The sequence below is a fragment of the Eptatretus burgeri genome, chromosome 10, assembly GCF_056783735.1.
Source record: "Eptatretus burgeri isolate ZD-2024b chromosome 10, Ebu_testis_v1, whole genome shotgun sequence".
NCBI classification, from domain to species: domain Eukaryota; kingdom Metazoa; phylum Chordata; class Myxini; order Myxiniformes; family Myxinidae; genus Eptatretus; species Eptatretus burgeri.
The window spans coordinates 2395786-2408122 of record NC_140970.1 but is presented as its reverse complement, the minus strand read 5'-3'; the positions used below and the strand labels follow the sequence as shown (position 1 = coordinate 2408122).

Below are 12337 nucleotides of genomic sequence, written 5' to 3'. Positions count from 1 at the left end.
GAAAAAATGGGAGAGAAAATGGAATGAAAAAATGGGAGAAGAATGGAAATGAAAAAGTGGGAGAGAATGGAATGAAAAAATGGGAGAGAAATGGAATGAAAAAATGGAGAAAATGGAATGAAAAATTGGGAGAAAAATGGAAATGAAAGTGGGAGAGAATGAATGAAAAAGTAGGGAGAAATGGAATGAAAAATGGGGAGAGAAATGAATGAAAAGAGTGGGAGAATGGAATGAAAAAGTGGGAGAGAAATGAATGAAAAGAGTGGGAGGAGAATGAAAAAAATGGGAAGAATGAATGAAAAAATGGAGAAATGAAATGAAAAGAAATGGGGAGAAGGAAATGAATGAAAAAGTAAGGAAAATGGAATGAAAAAATGGGAGAAAATGGAAATGAAAAGAATGGGAGAAATGGAAATGAAAAAAGTGGGAGGAAATGGAATGAAAAAATGGGAGGAGAATGGAATAATGAAAAGTGGGAGAGAAATGAATGAAAAAAATGGGAGAAAATGAATGAAAAGTGGGAGAGAATGAATGAAAAAATTGGGGAGAAATGGAATGAATGAAAAAAGTGGGAGAGAAATGAATGAAAAATGGGAGAGAAATGAATGAAAAAAATGGGAGAATGAATGAAAAAGTGGGAGAGAATGGAATGAAAAAATGGGAGAGAAATGGAATGAAAATGGGAAGAAATGAATGAAAAGTGGGAGAAATGAGAATGAAAAAAATGGGAGAATGGAATGAAAAAGTGGGAGAAATGAATGAAAAATGGGAGAAATGAATGAAAAGTGGGAGAATGAATGAATGAAAAGTGGGAGAGAATGGAATGAAAAAAGTGGGAGAGAATGAATGAAAAATGGGAGAAATGAATGAAAAGTGGGAGAGGAAAATGGAATGAAAAAGTGGGAGAAGAAATGAATGAAAAAATTGGGAGAATGGAAATGAAAAAGAATGGGGAGAAATGGAAATGAAAAAAGAATGGGAGGAAATGGAATGAAAAATGGGGAGAAAATGAATGAAAAAGTGGGAGAAATGAATGAAAAAAATGGGAGAGGAGAATGGAAATGAAAAAATGGGAGAGAAAATGGAAATGAAAAAAAGTGGGAGAGAATGAATGAAAAGAATGGGAGAAATGGAATGAAAAGTGGGAGAGAAATGAATGAAAAAGTGGGAGAGGAATGAATGAAAGAGTAGGAGAGAATGAATGAAAAAAAATGGGAGAAAATGGAATGAAAAAATGGGAAAATGAATGAAAAAATGGGAGGAAATGGAATGAAAAAGTGGGAGAAATGGAATGAAAAAATGGGAGAGAATGGAATGAAAAAGTGGGAAAATGGAATGAAAAAATGGGAGGAAATGGAATGAAAAATGGGAGAGAATGAATGAAAAAATGGGAGAATGAATGAAAAAATGGGAGAGAATGAAAAAAGTGGGAGAAATGAATGAAAAGTGGGAGAGAATGAATGAAAAAAGAATGGGAGGAAATGGAAATGAAATGGGAAAAAATGAAATGAAAAGTGGGAGAGAATGGAATGAAAAAGTGGGAGAAAATGAATGAAAAAGTGGGAGAAATGGAATGAAAAAAGTGGGAGAAATGGAAATGAATGAAAAAATGGGAGAAATGGAATGAAAAAAAATGGGAGAAATGGAATGAAAAAATGGGAGAAATGAATGAAAAATGGGAGAGAATGAATGAAAAGTGGGAGAAATGGAATGAAAGAAAAGTGGGAGAAATGGAAATGAAAAAATGGGAGAAATGAATGAAAAGTGGGAGAAATGAATGAAAAAAGTGGGAGAAAATGAATGAAAAAATGGGAGAAATGAATGAAAAAATGGGAGAAATGAATGAAAAAAATGGGAGAAATGGAATGAAAAAATGGGAGAGAATGGAAATGAAAAAAATGGGAGAAATGAATGAAAAATGGGAGAAGGAGAATGAATGAAAGAAAGTGGGAGAATGGAAATGAAAAAGTGGGAGAAGAAATGAATGAAAAATGGGAGAATGGAAATGGAATGAAAAAAAATGGGAGAGAAATGGAATGAAAAAATGGGAGAAAATGGAATGAAAAAGTGGGAGAGAATGAATGAAAAAGTGGGAGGAGAATGAATGAAAAAAATGGGAGAGAAATGAATGAAAAGTGGGAGAGAATGAATGAAAAATGGGAGGAAATGGAATGAAAAAGTGGGAGAAATGAATGAAAAGTGGGGAGAATGAATGAAAGAGTGGGAGAGAATGAATGAAAGGGAGAATGAGAAAGAGAATGAATGAAAAAGTGAGGGAGAATGAATGAAGAAATGGGAGAAATGAAATGAAAAAGTGGGAGAAATGGAATGAAAAAATGAGGAGAAATGGAAATGAAAAATGGGGAGAGTAGATGAAAAGTAGGGAGAAATGAATGAAAATGAGGAGAATGGAATGAAGTGAGGGAGAAGTAAAAAGTAGGGGAGAAGGCTCAAAAGGGGGAGGAGAGCGAAAAGGGCGGGGAGGGGCGAGCGAAAGGATGGGGAGGAGGAGGAGAGAGTGGGGGAGCTAAGGGGGCTTGGGATAGGGTGGGAGCAAAAGGGGTACGCAAGGAGGCCAAGGAGGGAGCCAAGGGGGGAGGAAGGACAGACGGGGTAGGAGCCAAGGGGGGGACGGACGGACGGGGAGGGAGCCAAGGGGGAAGGACGGACGGGGAGGGAGCCAAGGGGGAAGGACAGACGGGGAGGGAGCCAAAGGGTGGCGGACGGGGCAGGCGCCAAGTGGTGGAGGACGGGGCGGGAGTGAGAATGAATGAGAGCAGTGTTCACTCCCCTATAATGAGATAATTATATTGAAGCAAAGCAGAGTGGAAATGCTTGTGAAGAAAAACCTGTCAGAGTTCAAAGGAAATTCTTGCCTAGTCCAAGAAATTGAGGCTGAAGAGCACCAGAGTGAAGATCCACGTGCAGATGTAGGCACTCAGAACGAGTACAGGGCTCCAGCAGAGGAATCACCAGTGTTGGGCCAGCCTCCTTCAGGATAGCTGTTTGGGAAGAGGGATGCATAAACAATCCCAGCTGCACAAGGAAAACAGAATTGCTCTGTGGAGGAGGGAGTAAATATGAAATGAAAATTAAATGGATTTGCTCTACCCTGAACTGTGCTGCTCCTGCTTCCCCAATAATGGATGGAGATCCTCAATGCCAGACATGAGATCAGAGCAATCTCCCTAGACATATCACATGCTTTTGATATGGTCTGGCACCACGAATTGCTCACCAAACTCTCTTCCGATGGTATCCAAGGCAATGTCCACTCTTGGCTCACAGACTTCCTCTCCTGTCGCAGTCAACGTGTGGCCCTCAATGGAATTCTCTCATCCCCTCTTCCTATTCAGGCTGGAGTGCCTCAAGGCAGTGTTCTGGGCCCAGTGCTTTTTCTCCTTTTCATCAATGATCTCCTGACTCTGGAAAATCCTCTTTATCTCTTTGCTGATGACTCCACCCTCTGTTATACCATCTGTCATCCCTTAGATTGACAAGCAGCAGTCTCTTCACTCTCTGCATGAAATCACATCCTGACAAATCTCACACTCTCACGGTGTCTCTCCGAAAGGACGATCTTAACCCCCCCCCCCACCTAGTTTCTCAACAATCCTCTTGAAGAAGTCCCTTCATTCAAACTTTTGGGCCTCACTATCTGCCATGATCTTTCCTGGGAGAGCCACATCTTCATGCTGGCCTCCAAAGCCAGTTGCCAATTGGGCATCCTCTGTCATGCAAGGTCCTTCCTTGGCACACTGGACCTCCTGATCATGTACAAAGCTTTCATCCACAGCCTGATGGAGAAGTGCTCTCCCCTCTGGGCTGGTGCTCCCGCCCTCTAACCTTTCTCGGCTTCACGCTGTGGAAACCAGGCATTTAAGATCATTGGTACCTCCTGTGATGAGGCCGAGTCTTTGGGTTTCTCATTCTCTCATCGCAAGCAGGTTGGTCTTTCTGTCTTCTACAGTCTCCTCTCTGGCCTTGCCCCCCCTCCCCCCATTCTGTTTGCTATCTGTCCCACCCCAATATGCAGGACACTCAAGGTCCACCAGCAACACCCCCTTCTGGTCACCTTCATTCTTTCATTCCTCTTTTTTTTCCCCCACCTTTGGAACAAACTCTCACACACTCTACAATCGCACTCTTCCCTCCAGGTCTTCAAAACAGCTGTTCACCACCATCTCTTATCTTCCACCAACCAAAACCACAATCTTTTCTTCCCCTGTTAATCCACCCCAAACTCACCTCCTTCATATTCCCTGCTTTCCTTCCTTAAAGTCGAGGTAGTGTCCATCTTGTTCACCCCATGTATCCTGCCTTGTCCCTCTCCCTTCCACAGATCTCGTGTCTAGTCCCCACTGTTTTGTGCTTCCCTCTCGTCTCCTGTTCCCCCTGTTATACGTTCTGTGTGTTAGCTCTTATGCGAGCCTTGACATTGTGTATTAAAAAAATATATATATATATATATATATGGAAGGGATGGAATTTTTTTTTTTAATCCATCAATCTCCTAAATAATGCTTTTCATTTATACACAAACATCTCAAAGGACTTTACAACGAAGGAAGAGGTTAACCAAAGTGAAAATGAGAAAAAAAAAAACAACGAATAAGATGGGATTTTATGAAAGACATAAAAGCAGTAATTGGGGCAAAGTAATGAGGGTGGAAATAAAGAAAGGGAGCGGGAATAAATGGGGGAAAATGTAAGACAGGAAGAGAGGGAGGAAGAGAGAGGGAGGAAGAGAGAGGGAGGAAAGAGAGAGAGATAAATAAAGCTTACAGCTTTCACGAGGATTATGTGTCTTTAGGATGACCTTGAGATCAGAGAGTTTTTGGTGGCTTTGGCACAACATGCTGTCCACAAGCAGTTTTTCCACGGACAAGTGGCCAATCTTGAGAGGGGGATAAAAAGAAGCAGGGTTGAAACCAGGATGGACCCTACATGGTTTCTAGAGACATAAGAGCAAACTGAGAAAGGTGGGAGCTTATCACAGGTTGAACCTAAAATAAAAAATAAAAAACTCACTCACACACTCTCACAAAACTTTTCCACGAATGCAAGGAGGGATACAAGACCAGGTAAGATCCCTTTTCAGCAATGCTTCAGACCTTCTCTGCACGCTCCGTTAGATTGGGGTCACTGCTGGGAAGCGGTGGATCATGAGTAATCTGTAGTGGTTTGCAAGGATCACTTTCATCCAACCAGACAGCCACTTTACAAGCAGCTACTGTCCCCACTCGTCGGCCCAAAACTTGAGGACTGGAATTGAGTGACATGAGGAACAGTCAGAAAGAGGAGGCAGAGCAAAGAAAATGTAAATGGGAAGCAATGAACAAAGTGATAGATTATTTTATTTGAATAAGCAAATTGGCCTTCACTCCAAATGCACAACCTCGGCTCAAACCCACAACTGCCTCAGCTTACTTCCAAAAGATCAGGGTGAGGCTCTTGCCAGGCTGGTAGCGCTCAAGCTGCACGAGGTCCCCCCAGCGCTCATGCACGAGGCGCTGTGCCTGAGAGTGCAGCACTTCCAGCTGCAGGGAAAGGCAGAATGAATCTAAATGCAGGAAAAAAAGGGGGGGAGGGGGTAGAAAGATGAAAGGCAGGAAAAAAAGGAAAAGAAGATGAGGCAAGAAGAGGTTGGGCAACACGAGTCAAGGCAACAAATCCGCAGGACTGGATCGCATGATTATAGAGCCCATGGCTGGAAGGATACGCAAGCAGTTGTACATGTCCTGCAATGGCCGATCATCTGCAAACAACCGTGACTGCACCAGTTGGTGTAGGAACTCCACTTGCGCCCTGTGCACGAGCGCACGCCCATCTACCAGAAATGAAAAAATCCATCAAAAGCTCAACATACACCACTTTTCATCAACGTTTATTTACTGTATTATTCACAAATACTCGATTTTTAAAAAAAATTGATAAAATTAATACAAATAAACAACCCAAAACAATGCCTCCAGCCTTTGGCTGCAGAAGCACAACAGCAGCATATTCAAATTGTACCTCCAGTTTCCTTATCTTCCACAAGGATCTTCAACTTGAGTAGGCGCCATGGTATTACTGGGTCATCCCCCATAACTGTCAAGCTGACCTCAAACTCACCATCAACCTGGAAGCGTACCTGGCCACCCTCTGTGTGACAGGAATTTGCAATGGGTACCGCCAAGAGCAGGGGAGGTAGGCAGGGTTGTACACATAAATATAAAAACAAAAACAAAAAACAAAAAAAAAAGAATTGGTGAGATGCAGTCTAAGCCTTGGCCTCATGTATCAGGAAATGGGTCAGTTGCATGTGGTATTTGTAAAAGTTAATGGAGCAATCAAAGTTGTAAAGAATATACCTATTGCGAGGTTGGCAAGTTGAGGTGGGAGGCCCGTGGTGACGAGACGATGCTGCAGGATGAGGTTAAGGTGCTGCAATGTTGTCTGACGGTCTGTGCGGCTTATTGGGTCTGGGGGAACTATGCGATCCTTGGAATGTGGAGAGGACGTAAAAGCAAGAACAAAATTCAAAATGCATTCACAATAATCACCGTTTGAAAAGTTTAATGTGTTTATGTAAATAAAATAAAAAAAGTACCTGCTGTTGTTTTTTTTATTGTTTTTTTTTTTTAACGGTGCGGTTGGTTAAGCACTAGTAATAAACTGTAATCGCTGGAAATGATACCAGGTGCTGTCGTTTAAAAAATAAATTTGTAAGCATTTTTTATGAAACGAATCATATGCATTCATGGTCAAAAAGATTTTAAACTTTTAAAATTTTCCCCTATGAATCAGGGATTCAATAACCTATCCGTCCGTCCAATAGCCGTCCAAGAACCTATCCCCTCCTTTTCTATTGAAACATTGAGCGACATTAGCGGTGTTGGCATTCGCGGAATTTTTCATGAATCACGAACCGCTGGGAACCTGTCCCACTTTTTCCCATTGAAACAATGCCCCGACATTCGCAGCTTTGCCATATTTTCATGAATCAGGAACCGCAGGGAACCTATCCCCCCTTTTTCCATTGAAACATTGCCCCAACATTTGCAGATTTGATATTCACGCCATTTTCCAGGAACGCATCCCCCTGCAAATGTTGGGATCTGACAGTACTTCCCTTCCTGTGCTCATTTTGAAATGTGCCCCACCTTTCCATCCCACCCTTGTTTTTGTCCCCCACCCCTCTGATAAGGTCGGAAACAGGGGACATTAAAATTTAAAATGAGCTCCATATGACTGACCACCGACCAACTGATCATCCATCCATAAACAATCATCTGTCCATGTACTTTTGTGAACGTGATATTCCAAAAAGCGTTGAACATTGAGCTTTCATATTGCAGATATAGATTCGTCATGACATTATCTCAACCCGATTAGATAATGCCTGTGGTTGGCTGAATTATGTTGCCATGGAAACCATCTCAGTAACTTGGCTTGTGTACATGATATTTCAAAAACCGTTGAACATTTACCTTTCATATTGAAGATACACCACATGACCAAAAGTATGTGGACATCTGCTCACCCAACATCTCATTCCAAAATAATGGGTATCAAGCTATATCAAGCTATCACCCTTTACTGCTATAGCAGCCTCCACTCTTCTGGGAAGGCTTTCCACTCGATGTTGGAACATTGCTGTGGGGATTTGCTTCCATTCAGCCACAAGAGCAGTTGTGAGATCGTGCACTGGTGTTGGGCGATTAGGTCTGGCTAGCAGTCGGCGTTCCAATTCACCCCAAAGGTGTTCAATGGTGTTGAGGTCAGGGCTCTGTCCAAGCAAGTCAAGTTCTTCACACCAATCTCGACAAACCATTTCTGTATGGACCTCGCTTTGTGCATGGGGGCATTGCCATGCTGAAACAGGAAAGGGCCTTCCCCAAACCATTGCCACAAAGTTAGAAGCACAGAATCGTCTAGAATGTCATTGTATGCTGTAGCGTTAAGATTTCCTTTCACTGAAATTAAGGGGCCGAGCCCGAACCATGAAAAACAGCCCCAGATCATTATTCCTCCTCCACCAAACTTTCCAGTTAGCAAGATGCATTTGGGCAGGTAGTTTTCTTCTGGCATCCACCAAACCCAGATTAGTTTGTCGGATTGCCAGATGGTGAAGCGTGATTCATCACTCCAGAGAACGCGTTTCCACTGCTCCAGAGTCCAATGGCGGTGAGCTTTATACCACGCCAGCTGATGCTTGGCATTGCGCATGGTGATCTTAGGCTTGTGTGCGGCAGCTCGGTCATGGAAACCCTTTTCATGAAGCTCTCGATGAACAGTGGTTGTGCTGATGTTGCTTCCAGAGGCAGTTTGGAACTCAGTAGTGAGTGTTGCAACCGACGACGGACGATTTTTCCAGGACACGTGCTTCAGCGCTCTGCTGTCCAATTCTGTGAGCTTGTGTGGCCTACCACTTCACAGCTGAGCTGCTGTTGCTCCTTGACGTTTCCACTTCACAATAACCACATACAGTTGACCGGGGCAGCTCAAGCAGTGCAGAAATTTGATGAACCGACTTGTTGGAAAGGTGGCATCATATGACGGTGCCTCGTTGAAAGTCACTGAGCTCTTCAGTACGGCCCAATCTATTGCCAATGTTTGTCTATATGGAGATTACATGGCTGTGTGCTTGATTTCATACACCTGTCAGCAATGGGTGTGGCTGAAATGGCCGAATCTACTAATGAGAAGGGTTGTCCACATACTTTTGGTCATGTAGTGTATCTATTCCTCATTCCATCCAAAAGGCAGGGGATGTTGATTATAAATCAGCTCCTTGTTTTCGTATGCATGATTGAGGCATGTGGAACAGTTAGAGCAGAATGGAAGGGATCAAAATGGAAAGGGGGAAAACATCAACAGCAGAGTGTAATTGACAAGGACAATGAGATCAAGGCGAGGGGTAGGACACATGGGGGGGGGGGAACAATCTGCACACAAGATGAATGAAACAGAGCAAGAAAAGAAAGGGGAAAGCGGGGATGAAACAGAAAAGGAACAAGCCAACCGACAATTGGACAGATTCAAACCAACTTTCGATCGACAACGAACTACAAAAGACAACTATTTTATTTTCCACTGACAGAAATCTTGGTTCATGGAGGAGCTAAATGGGTAGCAGGTTCACAGATTGACAGAGGATCAAATAGGAGCAGGGAGACAAATATATTGCTGATGAAAGGGATGATTGTCTGAAAATAAAGGAGCATGAAGGGTCAGGGGGATCCTTGAGAGTAGAAGAGTGCAGGAGAAGGTTTGAAAGAAGGCATGAGGTGACTATAGGCAGCACTATTGAAATGCTGGAGGGAGAAGCACAAGACAACAAATGCATAGGGAGTCAGTTCCGTAGAAGAGAGATTCGAAGGATGAAGTAATGAAGGTGAGCATTCAGTTTAGAAATGGGGAGGGTAACCAGACATGGTATTCTGAAAGCACAGGTACAACCTGGATTCGCTGGGGAAGGATAGGGAGGAGTCAGGGTAGAAGTGCCATGATAGAAAACTACTCGTTTTGACCGATTCCGGCGGAGCCAAAAATGACACTGCTCTTGGACCTTCGTGCCATGTGGTGATCATAACTACCAAGGTTGGTGAATTTCTGCACAACTGTTTAGGAGACAGCATGACGGACAGACAGACGGACAGACATACAGAGCCGATTGAAATATCCCACCGTTTGTTCTTCAAAAAAGTGTGGGATAACAATGCCTAAGGGCAGTCGTCCAATAAACACGCAGGCGATGACACAAATACACTACCTGAATGCAAGTCGGCAGCCGTGGGTAAGTCCCAGTCGTGAGGACATCGATGGCACAAGGGACAGCAAATCCGGGCAGGCGAGCATGTACAAGCGCAGCACGTGCCAGAGACGCCAGCCTGTCTGCAGAGTCGACAAACAGCAACACTTGCTGCTCCAGATAAGATGAAATTTGCTGCAAACGAAAGGCAATCGAAGAGGACAGTGACCTTTGAACAGTTGGCGTGCCAGAAAAGATGACTCGCTGCGGAATTGGAGAAGGTAGACAGAAGATGTCCTCTTACCGCACATTTCTCCACTTTGCCAGCATTTCCTGCCCACTTGACAAGTGCAAGGAGACGCACAAAGATCTGCCGTGTGCGGTTTGCAAATTGGACAATTTCAATCTTCCTGCAAAGAGTGACGGAAGAGTTTATTCCTTACAAACCAAGGGTCCATGCATCACGCAAAGCGGGTCAAGTATTCAACAATTCGGGTGAAGACAAACTGAACGATCAGACGTCACTCTCAGTGCAATCACAACATCCTTACCATAAAGATACAATGGAACAATTATACAACACAAGGATAAAATTAATAAATCAACCTCACCGCTCCAAATCCGTCTTGCGAGGGAGTCTGGGGGTGTAGGAGAAGAGGGGGGCAAAGGGGGAAAGGGGGAAAGGGGGGGGGAAGAGGGTGAAAGAGATGTCAGAGATCAGATCAAATCCAGACAGGTAGTTTCTTTGGCTGGGGCTACAATCCTGGACACAGCCACAGGGAGTCAGTGCAGGAATTTGTTAATGTGATCACGTGCCGGCGATAGCTCGGCGACTCTTCACGAAGGACACCGTGGGGTCTTTAACGAAACACCAGGATGAATCAACCCGTCGGTGAAACACCGGGATGACAGTTTATAGCGGTGTCGGGATTCGAACCCACCCAAGACAGCTTAGAGGCGACAGCTAGACGTGTGTGTGAGTGAGTGAGTGAGTGAGTGAGTGAGTGAGTGTGTGAGTGTGTGTGTGTGTGTCTCACTCACAGCTCTGCAAGAACCATAGTGTCGTGGTAAGTGCGTTGCAGCGTCAGGTCCAGCAGCGCTCCCAGGGAAACGTGACCGGAGGCGGGAGGAGCGGCGCTGGGGACCGGGCCTAGGAGCGCGGCCGGCTCGGCTTGAACGGGAGCCATGGCGGGAAGAAGCGCGAGCGAGACGCCGTGACGGAAGGGAAACGGAGGAAAAAGCTTGAAGGAAGTGATGCGATTCTCTCTCTCTCTCCCTCTCTCTCTCTTTGGACGGTTATTTAAAAATAATAACTTGCTTGCGCTAAGAAATTGAAAAATATGAAGAGAACACGAAGAGTCAGCGAGAGAAATAAATATCTGCCGTCTGTTTAATAAAAAAAATAAAAATAAATAAATAAAAAAACCCCCCCAAAAATCCGAAATTACATTCACTGATTTCATTTGACTCAATGAATTATTTCAGTCTTATAAGTGCTTTACGATGATTACTAAATATATATATATATATATAAATTACATTTCGTTAATAAACATTTTAAATGGGATTAAATTACTGAGGTACCCATGGAACCAAACTGCGCTCCCTCCCCAAAACTGATGCGAACTATACCGCTGTGGTGTATATACTAAGCATGAAATTATCAAAAACATGTGAAGGAATAACAAGGAACTTTGACGCTAGAGGAAGCCATTCGGCCCATCATTCCTGTGCTGCATCAACATCAGATTAAATAAACTCGCAGAGTCCCCGCCCTACGGACGATCTTGTTCCAAGCATGCAATTTTATTTGGGCGGTGTATAGGCAACTGACAGCTCTCTATACGCAAACAAACACTGGTTACTATACACGCATGAAGCAAAAACACACCTACTACACTGGACAACGTGGGGACAGGACTACTGCACTGTCAATGGTGGAGATTTGTAATACCCTCCCCCACCTGGAGGCGGCGCCACACGATACACATTTACATGGACAATTTGCGTGCTCCACCCTTCTCCCCAAGAGCACCGGCAAAGATGAAAACACCCGACACACTCACGAATCGGGGTCATGCTGATCCGATCGATGTTGCAAGTCTGGATGTAATCAGCCCAGAGCTGAAGGAGAAATAGCGTGACAAACAAACACACAAACAAACACACACACAAACAAACAAACACACACACACACAAACAAACACACAAACACAAACACACACACAAACAAACAAACACACAAACACACAAACAAACAAACACACAAACAAACAAACACACACACAAACAAACAAACACACAAACAAACAAACACACAAACAAACAAACACACACACAAACACAAACACACACAAACAAACACACAAACACACAAACAAACACACAAACAAACAAACACACAAACACAAACACACACAAACAAACACACACACACAAACAAACAAACACACAAACAAACACACAAACACAAACACACACACACACAAACACACACACACACACACGCAAGCAAACACACAAACACACACACAAACAAACAAACACACAAACAAACACACAAACACAAGCACACACAAACAAACACACCAACAAACA

At 43.6% G+C, this 12337-nt stretch overlaps 1 protein-coding gene across 2 annotated transcripts in view; it reads right to left on the bottom strand.

Annotated features, from left to right (window-relative positions):
* MED14 (mediator complex subunit 14) overlaps positions 1-11427 on the bottom strand; it is a 116422-nt gene extending 104995 nt beyond the window's left edge. Inside the window, exons 1-12 of one of the 2 annotated variants that reach the window (XM_085896822.1) lie at positions 11324-11427; positions 10781-11062; positions 10351-10377; positions 10044-10149; positions 9761-9934; positions 6357-6486; positions 6019-6147; positions 5723-5830; positions 5431-5563; positions 5115-5265; positions 4786-4897; positions 2877-3002 (exon numbers count right to left, since the gene is read on the bottom strand). In XM_085896822.1, the coding sequence (XP_085752948.1) occupies positions 2877-3002; positions 4786-4897; positions 5115-5265; positions 5431-5563; positions 5723-5830; positions 6019-6147; positions 6357-6486; positions 9761-9934; positions 10044-10149; positions 10351-10377; positions 10781-11062; positions 11324-11412 (1567 nt within the window). In that variant the 5' untranslated portion in view covers positions 11413-11427. Of the gene's footprint in view, positions 1-2876; positions 3003-4785; positions 4898-5114; positions 5266-5430; positions 5564-5722; positions 5831-6018; positions 6148-6356; positions 6487-9760; positions 9935-10043; positions 10150-10350; positions 10378-10780; positions 11063-11323 lie in introns of those variants that run through there. The other variant, XM_085896824.1, reaches the window with a different exon arrangement.
* Between the last annotated feature and the right edge of the window lie 910 nt (positions 11428-12337).